The sequence below is a fragment of the Dermacentor andersoni genome, chromosome 8 (genome assembly GCF_023375885.2).
Source record: "Dermacentor andersoni chromosome 8, qqDerAnde1_hic_scaffold, whole genome shotgun sequence".
Classification (NCBI taxonomy): Eukaryota; Metazoa; Arthropoda; class Arachnida; order Ixodida; family Ixodidae; genus Dermacentor; species Dermacentor andersoni.
In genome coordinates, this window is record NC_092821.1 from 41,451,003 (window position 1) to 41,477,102 (window position 26,100).

Below are 26,100 nucleotides of genomic sequence, written 5' to 3' on the forward strand. Positions count from 1 at the left end.
CTGCATGCTCCTCGCCTCTTGTCAGCGACTTAGATAAGAAAGCCTTGTCAAGGTAGGCAATGCTATTCGCTTTGAAACCAAAGGAAGGCGACATCACCTATAAACGAGGAGAGCGTTTGAGTGGGTGCCTCTATAACAACGCTGCGGGGTCACCGACTGATTTTTGCGTCGCTGGTTACGTACGTATGCTTGACATCACGAGATTGTAATACATACAATTTGGAATGCTTTACGTTATTAGGGCCTCAAATGTTTTTTCTGTCTTTCTTCTTTCCCGGCTGTGTGTCAGCGCACGACCTTTCAGTTGTGAGCCGGCGTGTGTACTGTCTTTATTGTTCTATGTATGTCTTTTGTACGCATATCTTTCTGCATCATAAGCAAGCGGAGAAGTTATTTACTTTGTAATCTATTGAACCGAGATGAGCGCTTACTACCTCAGCCGTATCATATGAAGGATTTATTATCTGTTTCTCATGCAATTACTGTGACCGAGGGAGCGTTTTCTGCTGATTGCAAGAACTGTGCTTTATGCCCTCAGTCACATTCTTCACTTTATTGGAGGGTCTTCGGAAGTGACATTGTGAAACAAACTTTTTATCGGTCACGTGCTTGGCACGCACGTTTTTACGGTCTGATCGTATTTGCGCTGTTCCTCGTTTCATATTTACTCTTGCACGCTACAGTCCATATGTTGGAATAAATTTTCTTGATAAGGAAGTCTAGATTTCCCTTTGTAAGGGTGGAGCGCACAGCTGGAACTGATGTAGACTGCTTAAATAGATTCCAGGTTTGACTTTTCTTCTCTTCTAATGTGTTACATGTTTGATGTTTTATGTCCGGCATACTTAGCATATGCTTCCTGGCTGTATCCGTTTAAGTGTTCACGTTGTCCCGAGTATTGTGTTTACATAGATGCTCATTTTTTCATGTGTATAGTATTTTCGTCCTGGTGTCTTAATATGTTTGCTGTACTTCTGCGATGTTTAGTTTACGTACCTGCCCTACTTTGTCCTGACCTCTTAAATACGTTCTCTGTGCCACTTAGATTTTATTCGTTATGCCTGTAGTCCCTTAGTCTTGGCCTCTTGAAAATGTGCTCGCTAGATTCACAGTAAAACTGCTTCACCACTACTAATGTCAACTGATCTGTGCCGCTCTCTAGATCCGAATTCATCTTTTCAATATATTTACGCGGCCTGACTTTATGATTCAGTGTGTTTTACGTGAGCGCAGTTGCTAGCTGATTTTAGTGCAGGAGTGACACGAGTTTACGATTCGACATGTTATGTGTGAATACGACTCCTGTGGTTTGTATAGTTCAATTACGCTTTGTTCTTTCATTTATGTATGCATTCGTTCTATGGAGAAAAAAGCAGCTGGCGACGCCTCAAGGCCCCAACATCTCCTGATAATAATGCCGAACTTTCGGTAATTTGAAGGTAAAACTTCGTTCACAACGTTAAAATTCATTTTTCAATTCATTTATTACAAATAAAATGCCCCAGAGATGGGGTATTACATGAGGATTGGGCCGAGTTTAGCAGAACCGTGACTCGAGAGCAGCCTTGAAAAGATGTGGATCGCAGTGGTGCGTGGCGTTGGCAGGCAAACTGTTCCAGTCCCTTGGATATTTCTAGGGATATGCAAATATGAGAAACTTCCGAATAAAGAATTAAAGGGACACTAAAGGCAAGTATTAAGTCAAGCTACAGTGGTATATTAATGCTCGAAAATCGCTAAGGCGTCAAGATTATCACGAACGGAGCCGTAATAATCGAGAAATTTAGGTCTATGCAGGACATGATTAGAGACTCCCCCGGGACATTCAAGCGCATGCCCAATGACGAAAGCACTCCTCAGTTAAATGTCGTCACTAGTACTCAACCACTCGTTGCAAAAAACAGCATCGTATTGTATTAAAAGACCAAATAAAATGCTACTTCTCTAGTTCTATTTCATTTTTAGAGAAAATTACTAACTGAAATTATCTTTCACAATGACGCGGGCGGTCGAAAGGCTTCGTTTTCGCTCGACTCTGCGGCGCCCACGCCTTCGCGTTTCACTACTTTCCTGATCGCGTATTGCCGCGCTGGTTTTGCTGGCTCGCGAAACTCGCAGAAACTGCAAGTAGGAGGGAATTCAGCTTCCATATTATGCCGCGCGATGACCGAACGGTCTACGCCACTTGACCAAAGAGCAGCTGCAGCGGCGAATTCGCCTTTGTCTTGGCTAGGTACCGCCGTCTGTCGGCCGCCGTTTTACTTACCGACGGCAGCAAAGGGTGGTGATGGCATATGCAACGTCACCACTCCCCCAGTTGTGTGGCGGGAAATTTGAATTTCGAAAAAGGTGTTCCGACCCTTCAGATGTAATTTTCTCGTAAACTTAGCCTTTTCTTGGCCGAAACAAGCGCTGCGAGGTTTCTGGAAAGGTATTTAAACAGTCCACCCCGACTTGGCATTTGCCTTTGGTGTCTCTTTAAACAGTGTACGATTCGGTTCGGTCTTCAAACCGAATAGTGAGTATTCGTCAATTTTAATATTTTTCTAATACGTTCCGAATATTTCAGAACCTTAACTGCGCACAAACAAACATAGCATTGGGACAAATCTACTGTAAATTTTCACACCCGTGGGCATAGCATAGACATAAAACATGAGAACTTGCGTAGCCGAGCACACCACGCCACATAGGTAGCCATACTTTGCAGACTGTACAACCATCATTCGCACCCTCTCAAGAGCCCGCTATATGCGAAGAAATTACTTATCTGCTCTTAATGCTCCAATTATGCTTTTAATAACCGCTTACTACGGTACTATATAATGACAGAAACTTGCTGACTTCTTATACTAACTGTGAAAACGGCTATTCGTTATTCCGAAACTATTCTAAAAGTATTCGAAATTCGATTCCATCCACGTCTGGCTCTATTCGATTCGTATTCGATTCGGTTTCAAGAAATACTATTCGCATCGCACACCCCTACTGTTTTTCACAAGAAAAGGAACGCAGATGGGAGGTACTCTGTGCCGGTGGAGGATACACGGCTTTTCTCTGGTTAGTGCGGCTGCACTGGCGATGAGCCGGTAATATAGCTGAAACTTGAAGTGGCGCACGATAGACTTTGTGAAAAATGGTCGCACTTTCGCCCGAAACACCAAGCATCGTTTGCAATAGCAAATAAGTAGACACCTGTACGAAGTAAGGATAGTAGTTTTATCGGTGGTGTAAACTTGTAAACATTCGCTTACTAACCAAATTAACAAGCATGGTGTAACGCGCGCGCAAGCAAACGTGAACACAACTCACTCCATGACCGCAGAAACTCGCTGTCAAAACGCTGGAAGAGCGGAAGCAGCAGCAAGCGAATTGACCTTCGTGCTGCCTTTCTCTTCAATGGGAAATGAGCGGCGAAAACACAGCGCACACGAAGCTACCAGCACTCGGTGCACTGTACCCATCGCAGTTCGCTTTCAAGAGAAGGACGCGCCATACACAGCAGTCGCCGGATCACGTAGAACTTAGGGTGTAAGGATGTAACGTACGGTAATAATTTTAGTCAAGGGGGAAAGTCTGTCGTTCCCGCGAAAAAAAAAAGAAAAACGAAGGTTTGACCAGCCGCATTGGCTATGTTAATGACATGATGTCATCGAGTTCAGTGTAGTTGAAAACATTATGCGGAGGTATTTATGCGATTCAACGTACGATATTGCGGAGCCGTATATGGTGTATTTCCCTGATTGGTGATGCTGTCTGCGATGGAAAGAAACTAGAAAAGAAACATTCAATTAAGAACGTCGTTTCCAAGGCAGCATTTATACTTTTTGGGGGGGAAGAAAGAAAAATACCAAAGGTTGCACGCAACTCCGAAGCGATGCAGACGCTGAGGCTCCTTCATTACAAGAGAAAAAGGTGCTGCCAGTCAATGCAGAAGACTGCACAGAACTAACCTATGCTTGAGGCTGGCTAGAATGAGGCTCACGCCACGTGACCCCTCGATCTCTCTGCAACCCCCGCGCGCAGCGCCCTCATCTCGGCATTAGTCCACCGCGTGATTTACGGCCTGTGGCTGATTCATGCCTTCACAGCGGCAACAGTTAGTTGGGGGGCCGCCGTGGGGTCTTCCTACCTCTGGGCGTATAAGCCCAGCGAATTCGTCGCGCTGTGGTGACGCTCTTAAGCATGCAGTGAACAGTAAAGAAAACAAACAAAACAATTTTTTTTTTTTCGGGGGGGGGGGGCGGGGGCGGGGTTGTGCTGGAAGAGCAAGACTATGTCTAGGACGAAGAAAAAATACGCATGAGAAGGGAAAATGTCCCGATCATTTTTCTCGTAAGATTGCTTCAATGCGCTTATCGGTGTGAATGACGTCATCTGACACATCGTATGGCAAAATTTGTCGGGTATAGCTATATTTTCTGAAACTGCTACCTAATATAAAAGAAAATTCAGTAGAAGCAGCGCAATATAGAAAGTGTCAGTTCATAAAACCCCATAAAAAGAAGAACGAAAGTTATCTCTCAAAAGACAAAGGTGAAAAGAGAGAAAAGGAGCGATGCCATTAATTACTGTTAATGTTCTTATTGTTCATTAAACTGAAAACGCATGAACAAAATGGCGTCCAAAGAGTCACTATCGCAGGACACCGTAGAAGCAAACAGTATATGAAGACATTGAATCAATATATTCTAGACTGATAAGTTAATCATCTATAAACCTGGCGACGTTGCGTTTACGCAAAGACGCGATTTTTGCTAAAGACAATGTCACTACTTCACGTGTCACGCAATTATTTCGCGATAAATATAGCCTGCCACGAGTACGGCGTCTTACGTAGCTGCGTTGATGAGCTCCGAATTCATGCCGCGATTTCGCTTTCTTAATAAGAATTCTAGAAAAAAAATATAGTCTGAGGTACTCTATGTGAACTCGCCACCGCTATCGTTGTTTATTCTGCATTCTCGCTGCGTTTTACGTTTGCATATATATATATATATATATATATATTTGTTCTACGCAACAGCACTCAAACATCAGTGTTGTTCCTGGGGACGTTAAACAAATAACAATTATTTATTTTTTATTATTTCATAGTTTGATTATTTTTGCTGCGCTTTCAATCAAGCGATATATTGCAGTGCTCATCAACGCAGAACTCTAGACCACAATTACTTTGTTCAGCGCAAAACAACGGACACAAGAAAGACGACAGGACAAGGAGCTACTCTCGCTATTCTCGCTACTCTCTCGACCACAAGTCAATTCGTTTATCAGGACGCGCAAGTAAACTAAAAAAAAAAGACACAATAAGGAAATAAAAGCTGCAATAGACATTCACAGCGAATACCCCTCCCCCACTGCCCCTAGACCAAGTCGTAGAAAATTCAAGAACTGGGGTGCTATGCAGGATGCGCCGAGTTTCTCGTTCACCCGAGTTTTACCCGAGTTTGCTCGACGGCAGTCAGTGAACGGAGATAGCGCGGGACGCGCAAAGGCTGCAGGCAAAAAAATACGTAGACAAAAAGCCGCGTATGACAACATGAGCGCACCCTGCGCGGGACGCTACTTTCACGTTTCAAGCGCAGACGGCTGCACAACGAAACGCGCCAGCGCCGCGTATTGTTATCAACGGATTATCGCAACTTAGCAATACCGTGACTGTCCCGCTGTCTGTCTGCACACTTGCCGTGAGCCGCTTGCCACGCCTTTCGCGGGCGCGTCAAGGGCGTGCCTCCTCTTTCGGGGACTATCTGTCTATCCTCCATCGAATGCGAACAGGGTACATGCGGCGTATTCTTGCACTTACACTTTCGCTCAAACGAATACGTTAAAATACAACAAATAAAATAACGAACATTTTTATTTCTTTAATTGTCTGTTTTTCGTTTTGAATGCTAGAAATTTCTGATGACAAACGGAGATCGATCAAATTATTAAATTTTGCACTTCTTGCCGCGAGTGGCGACAGTGAGGCGAAAGCTTAGAAGCGGATACATTGAAGCGGGTCGCGCGCCCGAGGCAGTTCATACGGTGAGAAGTCACCTAGGGGCGCTACAGTACTATTCTCAATAATGTCAGTGATCACCACTCATTCTCTATTAGGAGAATAGAAACGCAGCGCCGTGGTACGGCTGTTCATCACAGGCGCCTTAAGGCCTCCACTTTACCAACTAAAAACGACACACTAGTCACGGGAGCAACGGCTGTCGCTGCAAAATGGTGGTCCGTAGTGCCCGTAGTGACGCAGTTTAGTGAAAATGTACTAGTTTATCTTTGTGCGCGAAGCCTCGGCGATGCATTGCGAAGAAGTGCGTGCTTCCCAGCGACACAATTCATCGCTTGTCATCGCTTGCCCATTGAAAGTGCCTCTGAGCGCATGTACGCAGTATTTGAGTGTTTTGTGCGCACCAAGGTGCTTGCGGATTACTTATGCTGGAGCCAGCAGCGATCGCAGAAGGATACCGTAACGACACCGCAGCAATTGCATTTTGGCAGGTGAGGGCTCTTGTGTGCGGTTATGAAATGAGACTTCGAACTGAGGAAGGTGTTGGAACTGTTGAGTGCGCAGTGCTTGTGATGAAGAAATGCCATTGCACTGGGTCTAGAAGAGCGAGCGATTCTCGGACGCGGATCGTGTTTACGACGTTGTGGCTCCGATACATCACCGATGACAGAGCAGCCATCTCAAACGACTGCTGCGATACGCACTCCTCAGCATCGTCGTCACCCTCGGTGCATCGACGCCTTGCAAGCAGCTACAGTGACGTGCCGATAATTATTTACTGTGCGCTACGTCGCCACAATGCAGGCAATGAAACCGTGCTGTGGGGCCATCTCAGCCCGAGAAGATATATGCATAAGCCAGCGACAGTCAACGCTTTGTTTTTGATAGTAGTGCGCAGTACATCACCGATGACAGTGCGTTGTGCGTGTTTTATGTCGGTGGTAAATATTGTTGATGCCTGTCAGCTCGGCACCGCGTCGCTGCTGCCGAAAGATAAGTTGGGCGTGGCCCAACCGTGGTGGGTGCGCGCACAAGAGTTACATGCCTCGCGCGGGGCGTGACCTATGGCTTTGATTGACAGGCGAACTCGTGCTAAACTCGTGCATCGCGAAACCCCTTCCGAGTTGAACTCGGGAACATGGCGGCGGCAGCAGCAGCCTGTGTTATTTCATCCAGCGGCAGCAAGCGTCAGTATGACCGTTTGTACCCGTTCACGTACATGACTGCCGTGGAGTTTCAGCGTCATTTTCGCCTGGCGAAGACATCGGTGCACTGGCTGTGTGACGAGCTAGGCGAAGACTCTCGTATATGGAGACAGCGTGGCGGGCTTCATTCGCTCACCGTCGAAGAGCAAGTCCTCTGCGCCCTCAGTTTCTACGGGACTGGGAGTTTTCAGGGAAGCGTCGGCGCCGAGCGTTACATTGGACGTCATCAGACTACTGTGAGCCTCTGTGTCAGAGATGTCTGATGCGCTTATTGATGCGGCAGTGCGGAAGCGGTGGCTGGCCTTCCCGAAGACTGCGGCTGAGCGGGCATTTATAAAAGAACGCTACTTACTTCGCGGAAACATTACGAACGTAGTCGGGTATGTCGACGGAACGTACGTAGGAATTAAGGCGCCTTCAATGTCAGCGTTACTGTGATTAGCATTGAAGCAATGTCTAGACGCACCATATTGCCAAATTTGTCACTTCTGTGTAGCCGACTTAAATTTTGTGTTACCGACATCACACGTGCGACAGCCTATGATAATGACTTTTTCGCTGGTTGCTGAATTTTTACAGATTGTTCTACTTATCTATCAGGGTGCCTTTCAAATGGCTCACTTTTTGGGGAAAGAGGTTAATGAAGTATGAATAGATAAATGGATATCACAAATTGTGTGAAGTACCCTGTGAATGCTAATCTCATAAAGAACTTGGTTTTTCTTATGAGATTACTTAGTACTTAGTACAAGTTAGTATGCATAACGCTGAATTATGGTCATGCGTCATATATTGGCCGCACTATGAAACAGCAAGGCATTGCACAATTCGTTGCAGTGCGAGATGTGGATGTCGCACCAAGCCGGTTGTGCCTATGCATTTATGGCGAAATGAAAATGCATTGAGAACCTTAGTGTGCTGGCTTGCATGAAGAAAATACTTAAGCGTGTTTGCTGTGTTCACTGTTTGTGCACCTGCCAGTGGTTCAGTGTACTTTCTTTTTTTTTGGGGGGGGGGGGCAGCGTTATTATGTATGGACAAATCATATATTTTCGTCTCATAATGGGGCTCTAATTCTTCAGCAGGAGAACAATGCAGATCCAATGCTCTGCAGAACTCGGTGTGCGTGAAGATGTCGTGAACCACCAAGGCAAAATTACATATCGGGAGAAATGTGGTGCAGATGCCAATGAAAAGTGGGTCTTTAACCCGCCATGATAAAAATAAAGATTGCAGAGGGAATAGACCTTTTGTACAGCTTTAGAGCAATGTTTACACACACTGTGACATGCTCAAACGTGTAAACGCTTGCCGCAATGCCAAAGTAGGATGAGCGATATGTAGCGTATTTTGGCATTGAACGTGTCTTGTAACTGCTATTTTTATTGTAAGCCTCGCTGTCACGGCTTTCCCTCCGGCACTTCTCTACTGAAACACAGCACTGCCTTTCTATTGTTGTCATGATGATGATGGTAACGGCAGCAGTAAGGCTGGTTAATGCTTGCCCTTTCGATTCCTGCGAGTTTAGTGGTACAGAATATGGCACGTGCATACACCTGTGCAGCAAAATTTTACGCTTGTGGTGATTTGTTGGAGAGCTAATTCGTGTTGGGACATTTCAAAGATGTGCGCCATTGTGGCTTAATAACTAGAGCATTGATGAGGTTGAAGACTGGTTTTATTGGTATAGAAGCTTGAAGTTGAATTGCACAACAATTTGATGGGACACAAAGAAGAGAAATACACACAGCAGAACGCTGTGCTGTGTGTGTTACTCTTCTTTGTGTGCCATCCAATTGTTGCGCGATCCAACTTCAAATAGAGCATTGGGCTTCTTTGTTCTTTGGTGCAGGACCGAGGAAGTGTGAGCTATTCGACACCATGCCAGTGCCTTGCCACACAATTATGGAAGTCTGAAGGTTTGCAAACAAAGCTTTGCTTTCACATCCACCTGCTCATGTAATACAAGCACTGATTGAAAGAATCGTCATACAAAAATAATGGTGAAATGAATGGCCTTTGAAAATTTGGATGTTGACACTAATCACATAATAGGTGCCACACCGAACTCGACAATTGTACTGGACATAGCAGTTTGTTTCCTATGTGAAGCACAAGCTTCCATTACATGCTGTGCAAACAACCAAGCTCAGTTTGTTTTAACGTGGTTCACAAAATTCACTGTAATCTGTTTTTGATTCTGAAGAAGTGCCAAACACCAACTCTTTTTCAAGGATGTCATGGGAATATCTGGCGATACCTTTCTACAGCCCCTCATAATGGAAGTGTGGCCAGCCAGCTTTGCTTGGGTGCCTTTATAGATTTCTGTTCCTGATCATTGTGTGCTATCAAGTTGCTAAAGTCTATGCAACCAGTGCAAGGCATTACGTGATTCTATAGTCGGATACAACTTTAGGAGGCCGCAGAATCTGCACTTCAGTGGCAGGTGAACACAAGCCTGCACCAATGGGCACACACTCTACACTGATGTCGTGCCGCTGGACGCACTAATACCCGCTCATTGGAGAGGGACTATTTCTTTAGACGTGGAGGCAATGGGCAGCTGCACTTTGGTCATCTGGGCGGGGCCTCTCCTGTCTTGTGAAGTTGTATCCGACTAGAGGATGCCGCTTTTCATACAACACAAAAGGACAAAGTGTACAATTATTTGGCCTATGAAATGGATACATCACAAGTGAGCTATGCATGGGCTTAAGCTGTGTGAAAATTAGTACATGCAAATATATGACATTGTTAAAGAATATGTGGTATCGAACATGCATGTAATGGCACGTTTAAATCGGGGAGTGTTGCATTCATATGCACAGTCTATAGGTGATAGCATTATTAAGCTCATGCCGTTTCCTGTCTTTTCATTGTGAAATACACACACCATTCATCTTGTGGCTAATCAACACCCACTCTATTCTTGCACATAGAAAGAACAAACGGCACAATGACGTATATGCTGCATTAGTCTTTTTCATTTACATGGTCCAAGAGTGGCACAGGTTGTCTTACGTTTTCGCCCATTTTGAAGAGACACCAAGTGCATGTTACAAGTGTCCCAATATGCACAGCACAATGTTTACTGCAATAATTTTATTCATGCTCTTGAATAATAAACAAAATAATAAACTGAAAGCTCCTTTATAAGGTGTGTTCTGGGGGCTCGACTGGAGAGCAATGAGGGCACTGATCCTACTGTTGCAGAGCAGCCCTCTGGACCTTGCCACACTCTCAAGAGCACGTGCCTGGCACTCGCCTACTGCCACCAGGTGGTTGAGTGCCTCCAGCAGCAGAATGTTTTGCTGCAAAAAAAGTGGATTGTTGGTATGAATGAACCGCATATAAACCATTATTTACAAATAAAAATGCTCATTGCACTATTGGTACTAAATGCCCTTAACTGTGGAAGCCTTTAGTGTATGCATAATAAAACAATTTGTCGGGACAATGTTGCTTTATTTTTCATAACGGGTTGTTTTTTTCAGAGCCAATTGTAATGTTTACTAGTGTGCCAACAGCTGAGGTGTCCTCGCACCCTCACGAGTCTCTACTGTCAGCACCACAAACCTATTTTTGTTCACTGCAAAACCAATGCCGCTCCCTACAATCCCGTCTTATGCGAGCTGATTGCATCCTATGCCTACAAACATATTTTTGTCCCATTACGCAATTTTCTACCATCCTAGGCTGCAGTTCTTGACATCCATTCTGTCACGCTTATCTAATCACCTGTTATAAATTGGCAACGAGTGATTGAAGACGTGCATGGCCTGCCCGCCGATTCCATTTTTTTTTTCTTAATCTCAGCTAGCATATCAGTTGCCACGGTTAACTACGCCACTGTCTTCCTGCCTTAATGCTATCTCCAACAATTTTTGTTACTTCGCTTTCTGCACAGTCCTCGACTTCTCAAGTTTCTTTGTTAACCTCCAGGTTTATGTGCCATATTGCATAACCGGTAGAATGCAATGATTCTAAACATTTTTCAAGGATATCGGTAATGTGGCGATCACGATTCGGGAATGCCTCCCATGTGCTGTTCAAACCATGAAATTTTTGTATAAGTTTCCTGCTTTACATCAGTACCTGCTATTGATATTTCACCTGGATAAAGATACTCTTCCATAGATTCTGCGGGCTGAATGTCACTGATGAATTTCTGGTATCTCACCAGGTTAGTGAAGGTTACCTTTATCTTTTCCATATTTTCGCGGGCCCACGTACATGTAAAAGCACGAACACTCATTGGTTCTCAATGCCTTTTTTAAACTGCTGGACATTCAGTTCGTTACTACGATAGTGACTTAATGCGTGCACTATTATTATGCTAAATATGAAACAGTAGAAATATACTTATCTGCAGTTTGTCGATGTCTCCTTCACTGTGTTGGTTGCGAGATCCATCATCGGCACCACCTCCTTGTCGCATCTTAGCTATATCGGCTGTCTTCCTTTAGCACACGCTATGCAATATTCGTGACGCTCGCAGTCACGCAGAGGGGAGGAACTCAGCGCACTCACAGAAGCAGCACCGGATAAGTTCTTTGTTCAGGATTGTGCCGTGAACAGTAGGTGCGCGTTGCGATCTGTAAAATCGCTGAAGCTATTGGCAGTCTTTCGGGATGCCCGGAAAGATTGCTCACGGAGGCACAGAACTATCCAAGAAATAGTGGTCATCGTCGAGCCTGATCACTACGTCGCGCACTGCAAGCTCGTTGTACGAGTTTGTTTACACTGGGCTTCAATGTTTAGCCGCCATGCTCGCCCGATGAATGTATGTGATGACGCCACCACAGCGTTCCCTCGTGGTATAATGCGAAGCGTACTAAATAACAAATTAGTCGAATACACATTCAGTCTACATCTTGTAAGCTTTAAAATGCTTTTAAACCACGTTAAACTAACTAATAATATTGTACTAAATGCATTTGTTTTATAACTCGCTTGTACGTGTAATGCACTCAGTGGAACGACAAACAAGTGAAAGAAGGCACCACCATGCACCGACGGTATGATCACGTGAGCCCCTGTTTGTCGACCGCCCAGAAGGCAATGCCCAAGGAATGATAGCCACCCAGAGTGAATCTAGATAAACCAATGAAACTGGAGGCTTGTGGAAAGATAAACTGTGTCTCGGTACCATTTGTGCTTTCATCTTGGGGTGTCGCCAGAGCTCGTGAAGATCCCGAGTTTCGCCAAACTCGGCGCATCCTGCATAGCACCCCTGATCCCAATTTTGATTCTTTCTTCCTCGTCCTCCTTTTCTTCTCGTCTTTTTTGATTTCCCGTATGTATGTATGTATGTATGTATGTATGTATGTATGTATGTATGTATGTATGTATGTATGTATGTATGTATGTATGTATGTATGTATGTATGTATGTACCGTATAAACGCGTGTAAGGGCCGCACTTTTTTTTACAAATTCGAGGGCCTATTTTCGGGGTGCGGCCCATACACGCGACATACGAAAAAAAAATTTTTTTTTTCAAGTAAAAACAGACCAATAAGTGAATGCGCGTTTATTTACAATAATCCTCATCAATCATCACTATTTACAATCAGTCATCATCACTCGCGGAGTCCTCAGACTCCGAGCTGGTGCTGCATTCTTCTGGCTCATCACCCCACAAGTCGTCGTCTTCAGTTCCGTCCAAATCGTTGGAAATCCCGGTCACTTTGAAGCTGCGGGATACAATGTCCGTAGACACCGAATTCCACGCGGTCAAAATCCAGCCCAGCACAGTCGCGAGCGGTGCCCTCTTGAGCCGCCCGGTCGGAGTCTCATCGTGATCGCCGTTTGCAATCCATTCCGAGTATTGCCTCCGGAACTCAACCTTAAAAGGCCGGTTAATGCTCACGTCCAGTGGTTGCAGCACGCCGGTGAGGCCGCCCGGAATAACAGCCATGTCTGTGCGGATACTGCCCAGTTGTTTTTTGACTCTATCCGTCAAATGACCGCGGAAGCTATCCAAGACGAGCAGCGATCGTTTGGCCAACATCGCGCCTGGGCGATTCTGCCAAACGCTCTTGATCCAATCGAGGACGAGCTCATCATCCATCCAGCCCTTTTCTTGGGCTCGAACTACAATTCCCTTGGGGAAAGCCTCATTCGGAATCCTCTTCCTTTTCAAAATCACATACGGGGGCAGCTTCCGCCCGTCTGCAGTGACGCACAGCATAACTGTGCACCGTTGGCGCTCCGCGCCAGTTGTCCGCACAGAAACGCTCTTCTTTCCTTTAAGCTCAACTGTGCAGTTCTCAGGACAGTCGAACCACACGGGGGTCTGGTCGGCGTTTGCTATTTCCGACAACATGTAGTTGTGCTCATGGCGCATCCCGATCACGTACCTTTGAAAGTTCAGCACCTTGTCGGTGTAGTCGGGGGGCAGCCTCTGGCACAGCGTGGTCCTTCGCCGAAAGGATAGGCCCTTCCTCTTTAAAAATCTCCGCAACCAGCCGACGCTACCTTTGAACAACCAGCCGACGCTACCTTTGGGCGGCATCTGGAAGCTTCCGTGCGCGCGCATTTTGAAGGCTAATCACACGTGGGTCGTGGAAAGTTCGGGGTGCGGCCCTTACACGGATATTTTTTTTTTTAAATATTTGCTTCGGGAAGTTGGGGGTGCGGCCCATACACGGGTGCGGCCCTTACACGCGTTCATACGGTATGTATGTATTCTTACGCCAACACAGTAGCACGAGTTGTCTCCCAGTTAGAGTCACCGGGTATGCGATCATGCTTGTGATACCGTCGTAATCATTACATCTTCGTCATTCCAGCTTTGTCATCTCACTCGCATCATGCCGTTGTCGTCACGCCATCGTCATCATAAAATCTTGATGCATTTGTTGTCAAACCATCATCGTAATGCCATTGCGGTTTCATCGTCGTCAGTATACCTTCGTCATCCGGCTCTCGTCATACTGCCGTTGTCACGCCATCGTCGTCACACAGTCGTCTTCATGCCATTGTCGTAATGCATATCCTCGAGAAGCCGTCGTGCTCCTTCCAGCTTCGTCATTTGGCTTTCGTCATGCCGAAGCTATCCCGCCTCCTAAGCTGACAGGGTGTCCTATGTTATGTTATAGCTTGGGTCATTAGGCATGCGCTCACGGTCGTGATGCCGTCGTAATCGTTTCCTCGTCCTCATTCCATCCCTGTCATGCCATCGTCGTCATAGTCATCATGCATTCGTCGTCATAGTGTCTGCCGTGATGTGGTTGCGGTCATTTCATTGTCCTCATGAAACCGCGACGGCATCATACAGCTGTCGTCACACATTTATTGTTATACCATCGACATGGTGTTATCGAGGCTGTTTCATCCTCGTCATGCTAACTTCATCACCCGAACCTCGTCATGCTGTCGTCGTTTCACCATTGTCGTAATGTCGTCGCCGTCACGCTGTGGTTTGACCATCCTCATTATTTCAGACACGTCAACTGATTGCCATCATGCCATCGTCACTGTACTGCCTGCGTCGCTCTGTTGACGTCATTCCGTTTCCGGAATTATATCGTAATCATGCTGCCGTTATTAAACCATGATTATGCCGTCATTTTCATGCCATTGTCGTCAAACGGTCACTCTCACGAACCCATTGTCCTGCCATAGTCGTCAGTTTCTCCTGGTTGTGCCGTCATCGTTACTAGAGCTTTGTCATATCGTTGTGGTCATATCCTCGTCGTCATGGCGTTGTGTTTATACACTCGTAGTATTACCATTGTCTTCACGCCGGCGTCCTTGCGATGTCCTGATTATACCATCACCATCATTTAAGAATGGTTATCTCCTTATCGCGCCGTCGTGATGTTGCCTTTACCGTTCGATCGACGCCATTCCGTCATCTTTCCATCGCCGGCATTGCGTCGTCCTGGTACAGTTGACGTTGCACCGTTATGTTCATTGCTGAATTTGGCAAGCGAGTGCCACAGCAAAAGGGGCCGATACCGGAGACATTGTATATCGTATATAGGCGAAGCAATTAAAGACTCGGAATGATCATTACAGATAAAAAATAACCGTGACTTCAGCAATACGGTGTCTCACCACCTTGCTTGATTGCGAATTGCATTATTTACCGTTGACAGTCATCGTGAGATAAATTCTGCCATAACTTTTTTTCGTATTTGGGCCTGGATGGCTCGGTATAAGCTGGCGAATATTGCCAAGCTGAATCTTTATCTCCATTAGAATACAATGTAGCCATTTTTTCACTGATAAAATATTAACTAGGCCATGGCAAACGCTCTCACACTCTGTATAGTCACAGTGAGTTCGCGCGACAACTTCAAGGTGGCTCACCATCGGTCTTTGGTATTTGCAGCTTTTCTAGCTTACTGTTCTTTCTATAAGAGTGTATTTTTTCCTATTGTGGGATAATTTACTACTATAGGTGAAATCATTTTTCTATTTGATGAATACGTATGGCGATGTACGAGTCTACCTGCCGTATTCTTGAAAGTTCCTTCACTCAACGCTCCACCTCGACTCAAAAAAGTTGATGCCAGCGCTGCCTCGACAAAAGTGTCGCTACGCTTCATTGGCACTCGGCGACGATTCTTGAGGAGCGTAGCACCTCCTTAAGTCGAAGGGTGGCGATGTACTAGACACGGTGGAGTGGAGGAAGAACTTCGAATGAGGGATGGTTTCAGAATACGGCGGTGCAGCTACATATGTAAAACAATAACAAATATGTGACCTCACGATGCATTGGCGCGGCAGTTCATGAGGATAAAACAAGTTTATTTTTGACGAGGCAACAACCTATACCTTGATGCGTCGGACACCGACCTCAAGCATCCTAAAGAATGTGGTGCATTTATCCAGTCATAAAATAAACATAGAATTTGCGTAAGTTAACTCTTCATTTCTGCTTTCGTCGCTTTCAAAGTTAGCTTAGAAAAATTAGAAGTTTTTTACTTCTGGCAAAAGCGCATCAATAGCCCCAATGTATTTGCCCTAATCGAACACTGAAGTTGTAGGGGCAAAACATAAAATCATTGCTTGAAGTTTCCGCAGTTAAATGACAGCGATGTCAGTGCCCGATGCCAAAGTATCGTGGCCAAGCAAACAGCACCTAGATAGCGCAAGGCCTGTTCACCCCGATCCATGACACCATGCTACCTAGCCCGACTGCCATAGCATCTAATGGGGAGCCTTGGCAAAGAAATTTTCGGACCAGGTAACATGACGTCATCAATCGGAGTGAACAGGACTTGCGCTATCTGAGTTGTGTTGGCTAAGCTGCTATACGCGGCGAAAATGCATTTGAATAACAGAAACACCGCCTCTACTCCGTGGAAAGTGTAGCCCCGTGGCGGTAAGCCAATTGACACTCGGATCACGTGCCCCTCGGCATAATAGAGCAGCCCGAGTCACGTGCTACCTTTATGTGGGGCCGATTCTCAAGTTTCTCCCCGCGATGGGTTTGTTCTCTACGAGTCTTTGCAACCTAGAATTGAAGCACGTGCCGTTGGGGCAAGAAAAAAAATAGATAAAACGCGAGCAAAAGTGGGACTGAGGCGAAGGTTTAAAAAAGAAGTCGATCTGACGGTTGCGCGGCGTGCACAAATCTCGATTAGTTCCGGCCGTTTACGTCAGATCCGTTCTCCGGCCTAATGCAATCACGAGAAAAAAGAATATTGTGGGGAGCTAGCAAGGAAGCAGTATTGCTCCTCCCTCTTTGGAGTCACGTGGGCCGAACTATGACTGCGCGGTTGTAGAAACGGGTCACGCGTGTTCTAAAGGAAATGGGCTTTTTTAGAACTGCAGATAAAGAAATGTTACACAAAACAAAATTCGTATAGCACATTCATGGGAAACGCCTCGGAACGTGCAATCATTTTTTTAATGTTAAGCGTACCTTCTTTCTTTCTGGTATTTTTTTTTTGTGTGTGTGCGTGGAATGAATGCGATGTGGTTTATGCTTGTAGCATAAACTACCTTGTGTACGGCTAGTTGTTGACTTGTTAGACTACATCAGTTCTGATAAGGCATGAACTAGGGCTATTCATCATTAAAGAAAATAGAAAGAAGTCTTTTTTGCCTTCGAGGAAGCAAGAAAAACTTCTTTCTATTTTCTTGAACGATGACTAGGAAGCGAAAAAGAAAAAACGGCTTTCCTAACGTGTCTCTAAGCCCTTAGCCCTACAACCTGCGTGGAAAGCATTTACCTTGCCGTTTTGCTGCGTCATTTAAGGATACCTTGCACGGGTTGGAGTTTGCTGAATTAAAGCACCGGGGCGACGAAACCTGTTCCACCACCTGGTCAAGCGCACGATCAGTGTTTTGCCCGTACGGGTACGGTCAGAGTCAGATGTCTCAGAGAGATATTAAAATCTGTTATTTAATCGCCCATAAACAAATGCAGCTCCAGTACATCGCAAACTTTGACGGACAAATCGTTGCACTGCGTATGCGTGTGCACTTGTCCATGACCGCCAGTAAGATTACGATTATACAGCCCATCTAGGAAGAGCGATGAGCTGAAGTAGTGCGGAAACTACAAGTAAGGCAACTGTATGCGGTTGACAAAACATGGGAGCCTTGACGCAAGCCTGTGACGTCACACGTCGCGCTACCATAGAGTTTCATGCCATATTTACTACAGGGAACTGTGGCGCTTCGATCGTTGAGCCACTATGGGAACGATGGGAAGGACATGGATTTGTTTGATCGTCGTACTGGTGCATCCAGACGTTCTTGTGGCTTTGTTTATTATGATTAATCTGCCTTGATTGTCCTAAATTTCAACGCAATCCATAATTTTCTAACTGCAAGATACTCTGGGAACACCCACAATGGCTACTAAATGCAGCGTCTCAACCTGTCGAGGTGGCGAAATTGAAACGCGCCAAACGTCTCAACACGCTGGTTTTACTGCAAGATATTCATGAGGGCGTTCTATGCCACTTGTCGAAGCATGTGTTGGTGGCGGAATGGTTTCAGTTTGAGGCTTCTGTGCTTGAGCTACAGTGTTCGAATCTTGCCGTCGGACAATATTCATAATGTTTGCGCAATTATTTATTACAACGGTGCTGTGTTCAATATGACGAAGCCCCAGAGACGTTGGAAGCCAGAAGGAGGAAGTTTACGCAAATTCATGTCATTCCCATAATTTCCATGCAGGCTGACATGGTCCGATTGCAGCTCCCGCGGACATTTACGCCAGAGTTCCCTTTAGCAATCATTGTATAAAACTTTATGGGCTCTATAATTTGTTTTTTGAAACTACGTTGGCTTTGCTTCAGCGTTCTTCAGTTACAGTTCTCGTTTACAGTTACGTTTCTTTTTCATCATTAGAGGTCAGTTGAAAACGACCTTTCCCGTGCAGCTGAATGTTTATTTGAAATCACAACACCAGTGTTTGTAAGGCGAGCGCTCGAAAAAATAGCTCTTAAACAAGGGTAAGTGAAACAACCGCGGAAATATGAGACGCATTTCTGAATAACCGGTTGATCCCTCCAATGTAATCATTTTGTGTGTCATCTATGTTTCGCCAACCGCGTGCGCAGCGTGCCAACACTGAAGATTTATTGCCGGTTTTTTTACACAAACATTTAGTAAGAAACTGCAAAGTGAAAAATTTTAAATAGGAAATGTAATGAAAAGCACTGAACTTTAGAAAACGAAATGGTCTTCTCTGTAGTAGGATACAACATAAAAAACAGCAGTTGACTTCCAAGGAACACAGACCCCGCACGGTTGTGTTATTCCACCAACTAATCACAGATGCAAACAAAATCTTTGTCATGCGACCTTTTCAAAAGGACGTCGTGCTTGACACCTCTGGAGCCTCTGCTGTTCTCGAAGAGTTCTCATTGGCGGAAGCGATGAGGTGTGCAACGCAAATGGACAAAGTGTATGGAATCTGAGCATTTGCCTCTTCGAAAGTCCGCGGTAGAGCTCATTTCACTGCTGAGCCCGTTTTGCTCACGAAACGTCACTGCCAGCTGAAGTTAAACTTAACAATAAATAGCTGCAGGGAAGCAAGCGCTTTATTTCAGTTCAATCAAGAATTCGGCTTTCACCGTTTCGCTATAACAGACGAGTGAAAATGCATGAAGTTACTCGCTCATAATGGGGTTATTTGTGGTTACCGTCTTATTTAGGTAACACTGAAAGTTTTGAGTAAGAACTTTTTGCAGCCTCACGAAGATATAGTGGCTGGTGGTTATGAGGGCGGGGCGGGGCTTCACTGCCGACTTAAGTTGTATCCGACTATAGAAGACTCGTGGCTTCCAGTATCCATTTCAAGTTAGGGAAACAAAATAAGTTATGGAACTTTCTGGCGGATTTCTTTACGAATCATTGAATACGTGCCACTCACCATTTGGTCGTTTGTCTTGGGCTTCCTGTTGATGTCTGGTACCTTGACACCGGCTGAAAGAAAAAGAGCATTGGGGTTGGTTTAATTTAGGACAACTGCAAGCACGGATGTGCAAGCCAGTCATATAACTGTGCATTGCCTAAATTGTGCTATGCTGATTTTTCTTAACTGTTGATTGTTTGAAACCACTACGCGACTTGAGGAAGAATCGGAAGCATGTTTTGTATTGTACAAGCGCCGTGTTGTGAGACCTCGATCCATGTTCATTCAATGGCTTGCAGCAGGTGGCGCTGTATGGCAGCTTTTGAAAAGCAATTCAAAAATATTAGGTTGGCTTTCCGCTGTTACAGTACTGGCCAAAATATCACCGCGATAGTGAAAGTCTGAATGCGCTCGAAAGACCACCATGGTTTCGGAGGTCTGAGAATTCAGAGCTTGAGAGAGAGAGTTCCACTATCAAGCGTGGCCTCAGTCGCAATATCTTCGAACCGATTAGGACGTTGCCCTTGGTGCTGTTGATGTGTACGAGTATGCGTGTATATTAAATTTCTTCTGCCAATAATTTTGCGTTTTACAGCGAAGCTACTAGCCTCTAGTTGGTCGGGTTTCTTTTTTGTGGCGCGCTCACTCGAAACACGGCAGCTGGAAAGAGAGCTTTTTGTTTGAGTTTCCGTGTGACAGAACTACGTTTTCTCGTATATTCGAATTACAGGACGAGGCTACCATGTCTGCAGCTTGTGTGGAAGTCGTACATTGCGCATTCTCTGACGCAGTTAACCTTTAAACATTAATTTAGTTGAGTGAGGCACTTGCGCTTGGCGGACGGCCCAGAAGAATGGGGATGAATGCTGCACTTTCACACACCAGCGTGCGCGCATGACACACGTACGTCGCTTGCGCTTGTGGTGCTTGTGCAACGTCATCTTTCGCCACTTGGAGTGGTAGTACTTGTGTAACGTCCACACCAGGTTCGCTGTGCACTCATGTTCACAGGGTCGAATGGAGGCGGATATATTTTAATGCGTGATCAAGTGGCCTCTTATAAATGCACCTTTACTAACTAGGATGTTACTAGGTGGGGCTGTTTGTGCAGTGTCGCCCAAGTAAACCTTCTACTGTTTCATTTTCAGGTACAAAAGAGCGTGTTTAATAAACGTCGACGCGAGATGGGCAAGATTGTAATACGGGTGGGATTTCTTTGGTGAATTCGTAGTGAGAAGCGGAACACCTAAGCTTATTATCGAATTCGTAAAAACGCGCCTTGTCTTTTGGAAAAGATAATTGTGTCAGCTTGACATTTGAGCAGTGCGTTACCTTTTATTCCGTTTTCCTCCCTGAAGATCGTTACAAGTACCAAAGCAGTGCATCCGCATGGATTTTTTCGTTTTCGATATATTTATGCCGCAGCTTAGGGACTGCCAAAGCGCCAGGAGCCAAGTCATTGCAAGTCAGACTATTCAGAAATATACTGGTATTCAGTTGCGTAGCATGCTCGCATGTGGAATCAAACAGCGTCTCGATGCGTTACCTTTTTTGCACGTGGATCTTACATTTTTGCACGCACAGAAGGCAAATTACATGTGTTCCTGCGTGATCAGTTCAGCTTCGTTCATTCTCATTTGGCTGCCGTACTACATATTTATACTTGCTATGTGGATTACCACTCGCAAAAAAAAAAAGAAAAGAATGACCACACAGTGCGCGCGGCTTAAACTTCGGCAGCATTAGTATAAACATCGATGCCTGAGCCTCGTAAAAAAAAAAAAAAAGCAATTCGCGTTGGCCTTCTGTATTAGAGAGTGTCTCGCTTTTTCCTTTTTCATCGCTTCAAACGCCCCTCGCATCGTGATGTAGCCTCGCGATGCTCCCGTTTGGCTTTTCCCCCTGGCCAAGTTTACCCCGAGGCTTACAGTTGGGGAAGGGCCGCGCGCGCCGTCCCCTGTGGGGAAAGAGGGCGGCGGGAAGGAAGGAGCGCAATCACCCTCCTCCCTCCGAGCTCCCTAGATGGCGCCGCGGTCGGCGCGCTCCTTCCTCCCCCCGCAAAATCGTCGAACGTTCCGATGCAGGCGCTGTAGCGCAAATGCGGGAGCGCCCGCTCGGACGGCGGTAGTTGCTCGGGGAGTCCAATTGGCATTCCGGGTAAACAGATTTTCACCCACACGCGCCCGCGCCGCACTCGCACACACAGGCACCGGTTCGAGACGTTAACGGTGCGAACGCGCCTCGCCTGCTTCCCCGCCATCGCCAGGCGCTGAGTCACGCCACGAGGTCTCGTACCCGCCTCACAATTTACTTTGCCGCTGCTGTTCCTCTTCCAAACGTTTGTTTCTTCTTTAGTGGGCTCTGTCCTGAACCCAGACCCATGTGCGTACTGGGATACAGTGTATGTGCAGCAGTTCGCTTTTGAAGCTTGTTTCTGGTCAGAAAGCGCGGATTTTCGCATCGAGTGCTTGAGGTTGATGGAGAAAAAGTGTTTTATTCTCTCTTGGCAAGCTGTCATCTGCCAATAACGCTGTCACCTCGCGACCGCCCTTGCGAATATAAGGAAAAAACAGAAGTCGACTGCCATTTGCGCTGAGCTACGTCAAGAACGTCGGGGCCCACCCAGGAAAGTCGGGTCCACAGGGAGCTTCTTTATTTTTTCTTGTTTAATATTCAGTGACAGCAAAACGGAAACAAGGGCTCTCTTGAATAAAAAAGAATGAGAAAGATTTTTTCATCAATTGGCTAGCCTCCAAACGACACTATCGGTTGGAGACATCTTTCTAAGAGTCCTTTCTCGATTAATTCTTATCCTTGTGCTTACGACTCCACGATTCTTAATTGCCGACTACGTGTCATCAGCGGTTGTAAACGCCAATATTAAGGCAATGTGTAGGAACGCTGGTGACAATTTTTATATCCGTACTGCGCATGACGGCTAACTGATACCAACTGCGTTTTGAGGTCAGGCAGGGGTTTGTTATCTATAATTAAACTTTCAAACGTGTCGGGTCTGGATAATACTTGTGAACGGGAATTAGAAGCTCAGAAATGTCGTTTTGCTACGGACCCTCATTAGAATATAGTAGTGCCTGTGGAACACGCAATGGGATCTTATAGTTTACTAGCGAATAAATTATTAATGAAGACATACGTCACTCTGCAACTGGAGAAATAAAACACTACTTCATGCCTAGCTTTAAATCGGGCCCTCTCAAACTTTTTTTTTAATTGTTATGGACTGAAACTAGAATACATCTGCTCCCTTACGAAATATCTAGAATTCCTAACAGCCACTATACTAACCAAAGCATCACCGACGATGAAACAGAGGTTGAAAGGCACTGGCATGCACACGGGCTTCACAGCCGCTGACGAAATTTTGAATACTGTAACACTGCAGTGACTGTTTGGCGCTACTAAGCCCAAGTCACGTGATCAGATCCCGGCCATGGCCACTGCACTTCGATGGGGTCCTATACAAAAGCGCTTGTGTACTGAGATTCGGGTGCACGTTAAAGAACCCCGGGAGGCGAAAATTATTCATGAGTGCCCCGTTACGGCATGCCTCGTAATCTCATCGTATCTTTTGGCACGTAAGAAACCAGAATCTACGAAGCGATCATTTTCAAGTATTACAAAATTTAAAAGAAAAATTAGTTGCTGCGGATGTCGTAATTGTAGTCGTTGATCCGGATTACTCGAAGTGGCGGACATTATTTGCACGATAAATTTAAACACTTAATCAACAATTTTTACGAAATTGAACGAATTACCTTCGTAATTATTTACTTTAAGCAACATATTGAAATTCACGATTTGTAGCTGGTGAGTTGGCAAGGCATATTCATTACAATCAAATTCTGAGGATGGAATTTCAGATATTCGGCATCAAACTCGCGGTAAAAACGCACTGTTGTTCCATTCACTTTTTTAAAAAGCGTTCTTTTCTACTTTGAAGCACAAAGGTAGGCGGAACGCCCATGTATTTCCTCGCACACTTTCGCAATACACATGTAAAATTTGGTGTTATCTTGAAAATTTATTATAAGTGGATACCCGCCTTGAAAACTCACGTGCTAGAATTCGTAAATTGCAATATGTAGCGTAAATTAACTAGGAAGTTAATTAGTGAATTTCCGACAATTATATGAATATGTGTTTGAGTTTCTTGTGGAAGTAATGTCCATCCCATTGAATATTCCAGCTTGAAGTAATAGAATTATGCTATCTGCCACATGTGATCTTTAAAAATTCTGTAAATGAAGAAGTGAACTCCCAGTGTAGTGTCTATAGGATGGTCGGCACAAGACAAATAACAGTAACACTCCATTGAAAAACAGTCAGTGTCGAAAAGAAATACATTGTACACGTGATAATACTAGCTACTTGCTTAAGTACTTGCATTGCAAGTACTTCCTACAAGTACTTATACTAAGCAACTATCACGAGTAGTACTTGTGTTACTGAATATTAATCATGGCACACAGCGACGAGAAGAAGAGAAATACATGGGTAGATTGCTACACCACGCGATTTATAGAAAAGATTTGTATAAGTTTTTTAGAGCATAGAGAAGAAATGAGAAAAAAGATCGGCAAAATCATGTGGCGTCTAAATGGAGATTTGAGACGACAGATCTGATAAGAAAAAAAACTCGGATACGTGACATAACCTACAGAAACAGCCCGGCATGTATAAAGGATCTTTCTTGGTTCGAAGGACAATTAAGATCAGCATTTCTAAACAAGTGCTGCTACTTTATTGCGTCCACTGGGGTGCGCATTAGACCAATGAAACAGAAGAAAAAAAAATGGGGGGGGGGGGGGGGGCGGGGTAAGCGCAACTGATAATGTCGCCCACTGGTTTAAAGAGAGAATACTGTATCCGGCTGTATATAGCGACAATTCTTGAATCTTTATGTGCACATTGATATGGGTGACTCAAACAAATTCTGTATACTATCTAGTTACATTACGTATGCCTTACCATCAACGTCAAAATATTTCAACTACACACTTCATTTTGTTCCTGGACTTTTTTGCGGTGGGGGCGTTATATGAAAATGGCGTACGCATATGCATATGGAAGGTCATGCAAGGGCATGCGTAAGTTTTCTTAGCACTGAACAGGCAAGGGTGGTCGGAAACTGTATTGAGGGAGGGGTAGAGGGATGTAATTGGGCTACAGTCGACCTGATTCGGCAGATAACGATCATGTGAAAGAAAGTGTGGCGAGTAACTAATCAACCCTGACTTCTCATGCGCCTTACCAACTGCATCGATGACGTCGGCGAGCAGCACTCCATCCGTGATGTCGCTCTGCAGGTCCTGGATGTAGCGCTTGTAGCGACTACGCTCCAGGTAGTGGTTTGCCCAGTCCGTGTAGATCTGCGCACAATGGAGAGAATCGATCTTAGATGAAGTCACATATGATATAACTATGATACCGCCGTGGCATACAAATATTTATAGAAGGTTACCGAGGCAATTAAGTGCGCGTTAAGAAAGTAATGAAATATGCCTGTCTATAACAGTCTGAAGCTCAAGGTCTTATGGTTGTTCCAGAAATGACAAAGACGCTTATCGTAAGTGAGCTTCTTCGCAAAGAAACATTTTTCCTTAAGCCTATTGAAGCATCTTCGTCGACTATAAAACCTCATGCGGCGATCAATATAATTGCTCAGTCGAAAAATTTAGAAATTAAATCTCCCCATATCAAATATTTGTGCTGTTTAGTTAGGCGCAGTGCACGATGTCTCATAATTAGCGGTGAGAATGCTTACTTCGCAAAAAAGAGTGACACCATAACTTCTATGACCAAGTATTTACGGAGTCTAAAAGCAGAAAGAAAAAGAAGAAAACAAATATTTTTTTTATGTCATGTATTTTATTTCAGAAGTATTTTTGTCGCCTATCAGGAATATCACCGAATGAAAACACCAGAGAACTTCGTGAGCTGAGGACCAAGGAACTTCGTAGGAGCCTCCACGATAACATATGCATAAAACACTGACGAAAAAGAAAGAATGCAACGGAAACAAAAAATTCATTGTAGAACTCGTTAGGTATTCAGGTCATGCATAAGCTTTACTCTCTTTATCTAAAAAAATAAAGATTTATTAAATATTTTTTTACTTCGTACACGTACATATATAGTGCGTGCTTCATGTGAATGGTGAAAAAAAATTATTCGAGCAAGGAAGAAAAAAAGAAGAAAGAACTGCCGAGCTCATTAGACGCTCATCCATTACACCGCTTCCTGACTTGTTTTCCAGGAGAGAAAGTTTGACAGCTGTTCGACCCTACCGAACGAGTCCCTAATGAACATACTAGACGGTTACTACTCCAGGGACATGTCTACTTGGAATGCACAAAATATAACATGAACTAGACAACATAAGAGACACATAATTTGTGCCTGCCTGGTACCTTGTAACTCCACAAACAGTTACACAAAAAACGACGTTTTGTGAGACTTACGTCAGCTTTTCGGAAAGCGCCAGTGTTCAGACACGGGATAATTGGAATGCTAATTAGAAATCAATCGGTCTACCTTAAC

At 44.9% G+C, this 26,100-nt stretch overlaps 1 protein-coding gene across 1 annotated transcript in view; it reads right to left on the minus strand.

Annotated features, from left to right (window-relative positions):
• The window catches only part of LOC129383519 (uncharacterized), a 139,930-nt gene that overhangs the window by 88,599 nt on the left and 25,231 nt on the right, over positions 1-26,100 (minus strand). Inside the window, exons 2-3 of the mRNA XM_072284058.1 lie at positions 24,812-24,929; positions 19,558-19,610 (exon numbers count right to left, since the gene is read on the minus strand). Of these exons, the coding sequence (XP_072140159.1) occupies positions 19,558-19,610; positions 24,812-24,929 (171 nt within the window). The remainder of the gene's footprint in view (positions 1-19,557; positions 19,611-24,811; positions 24,930-26,100) is intronic.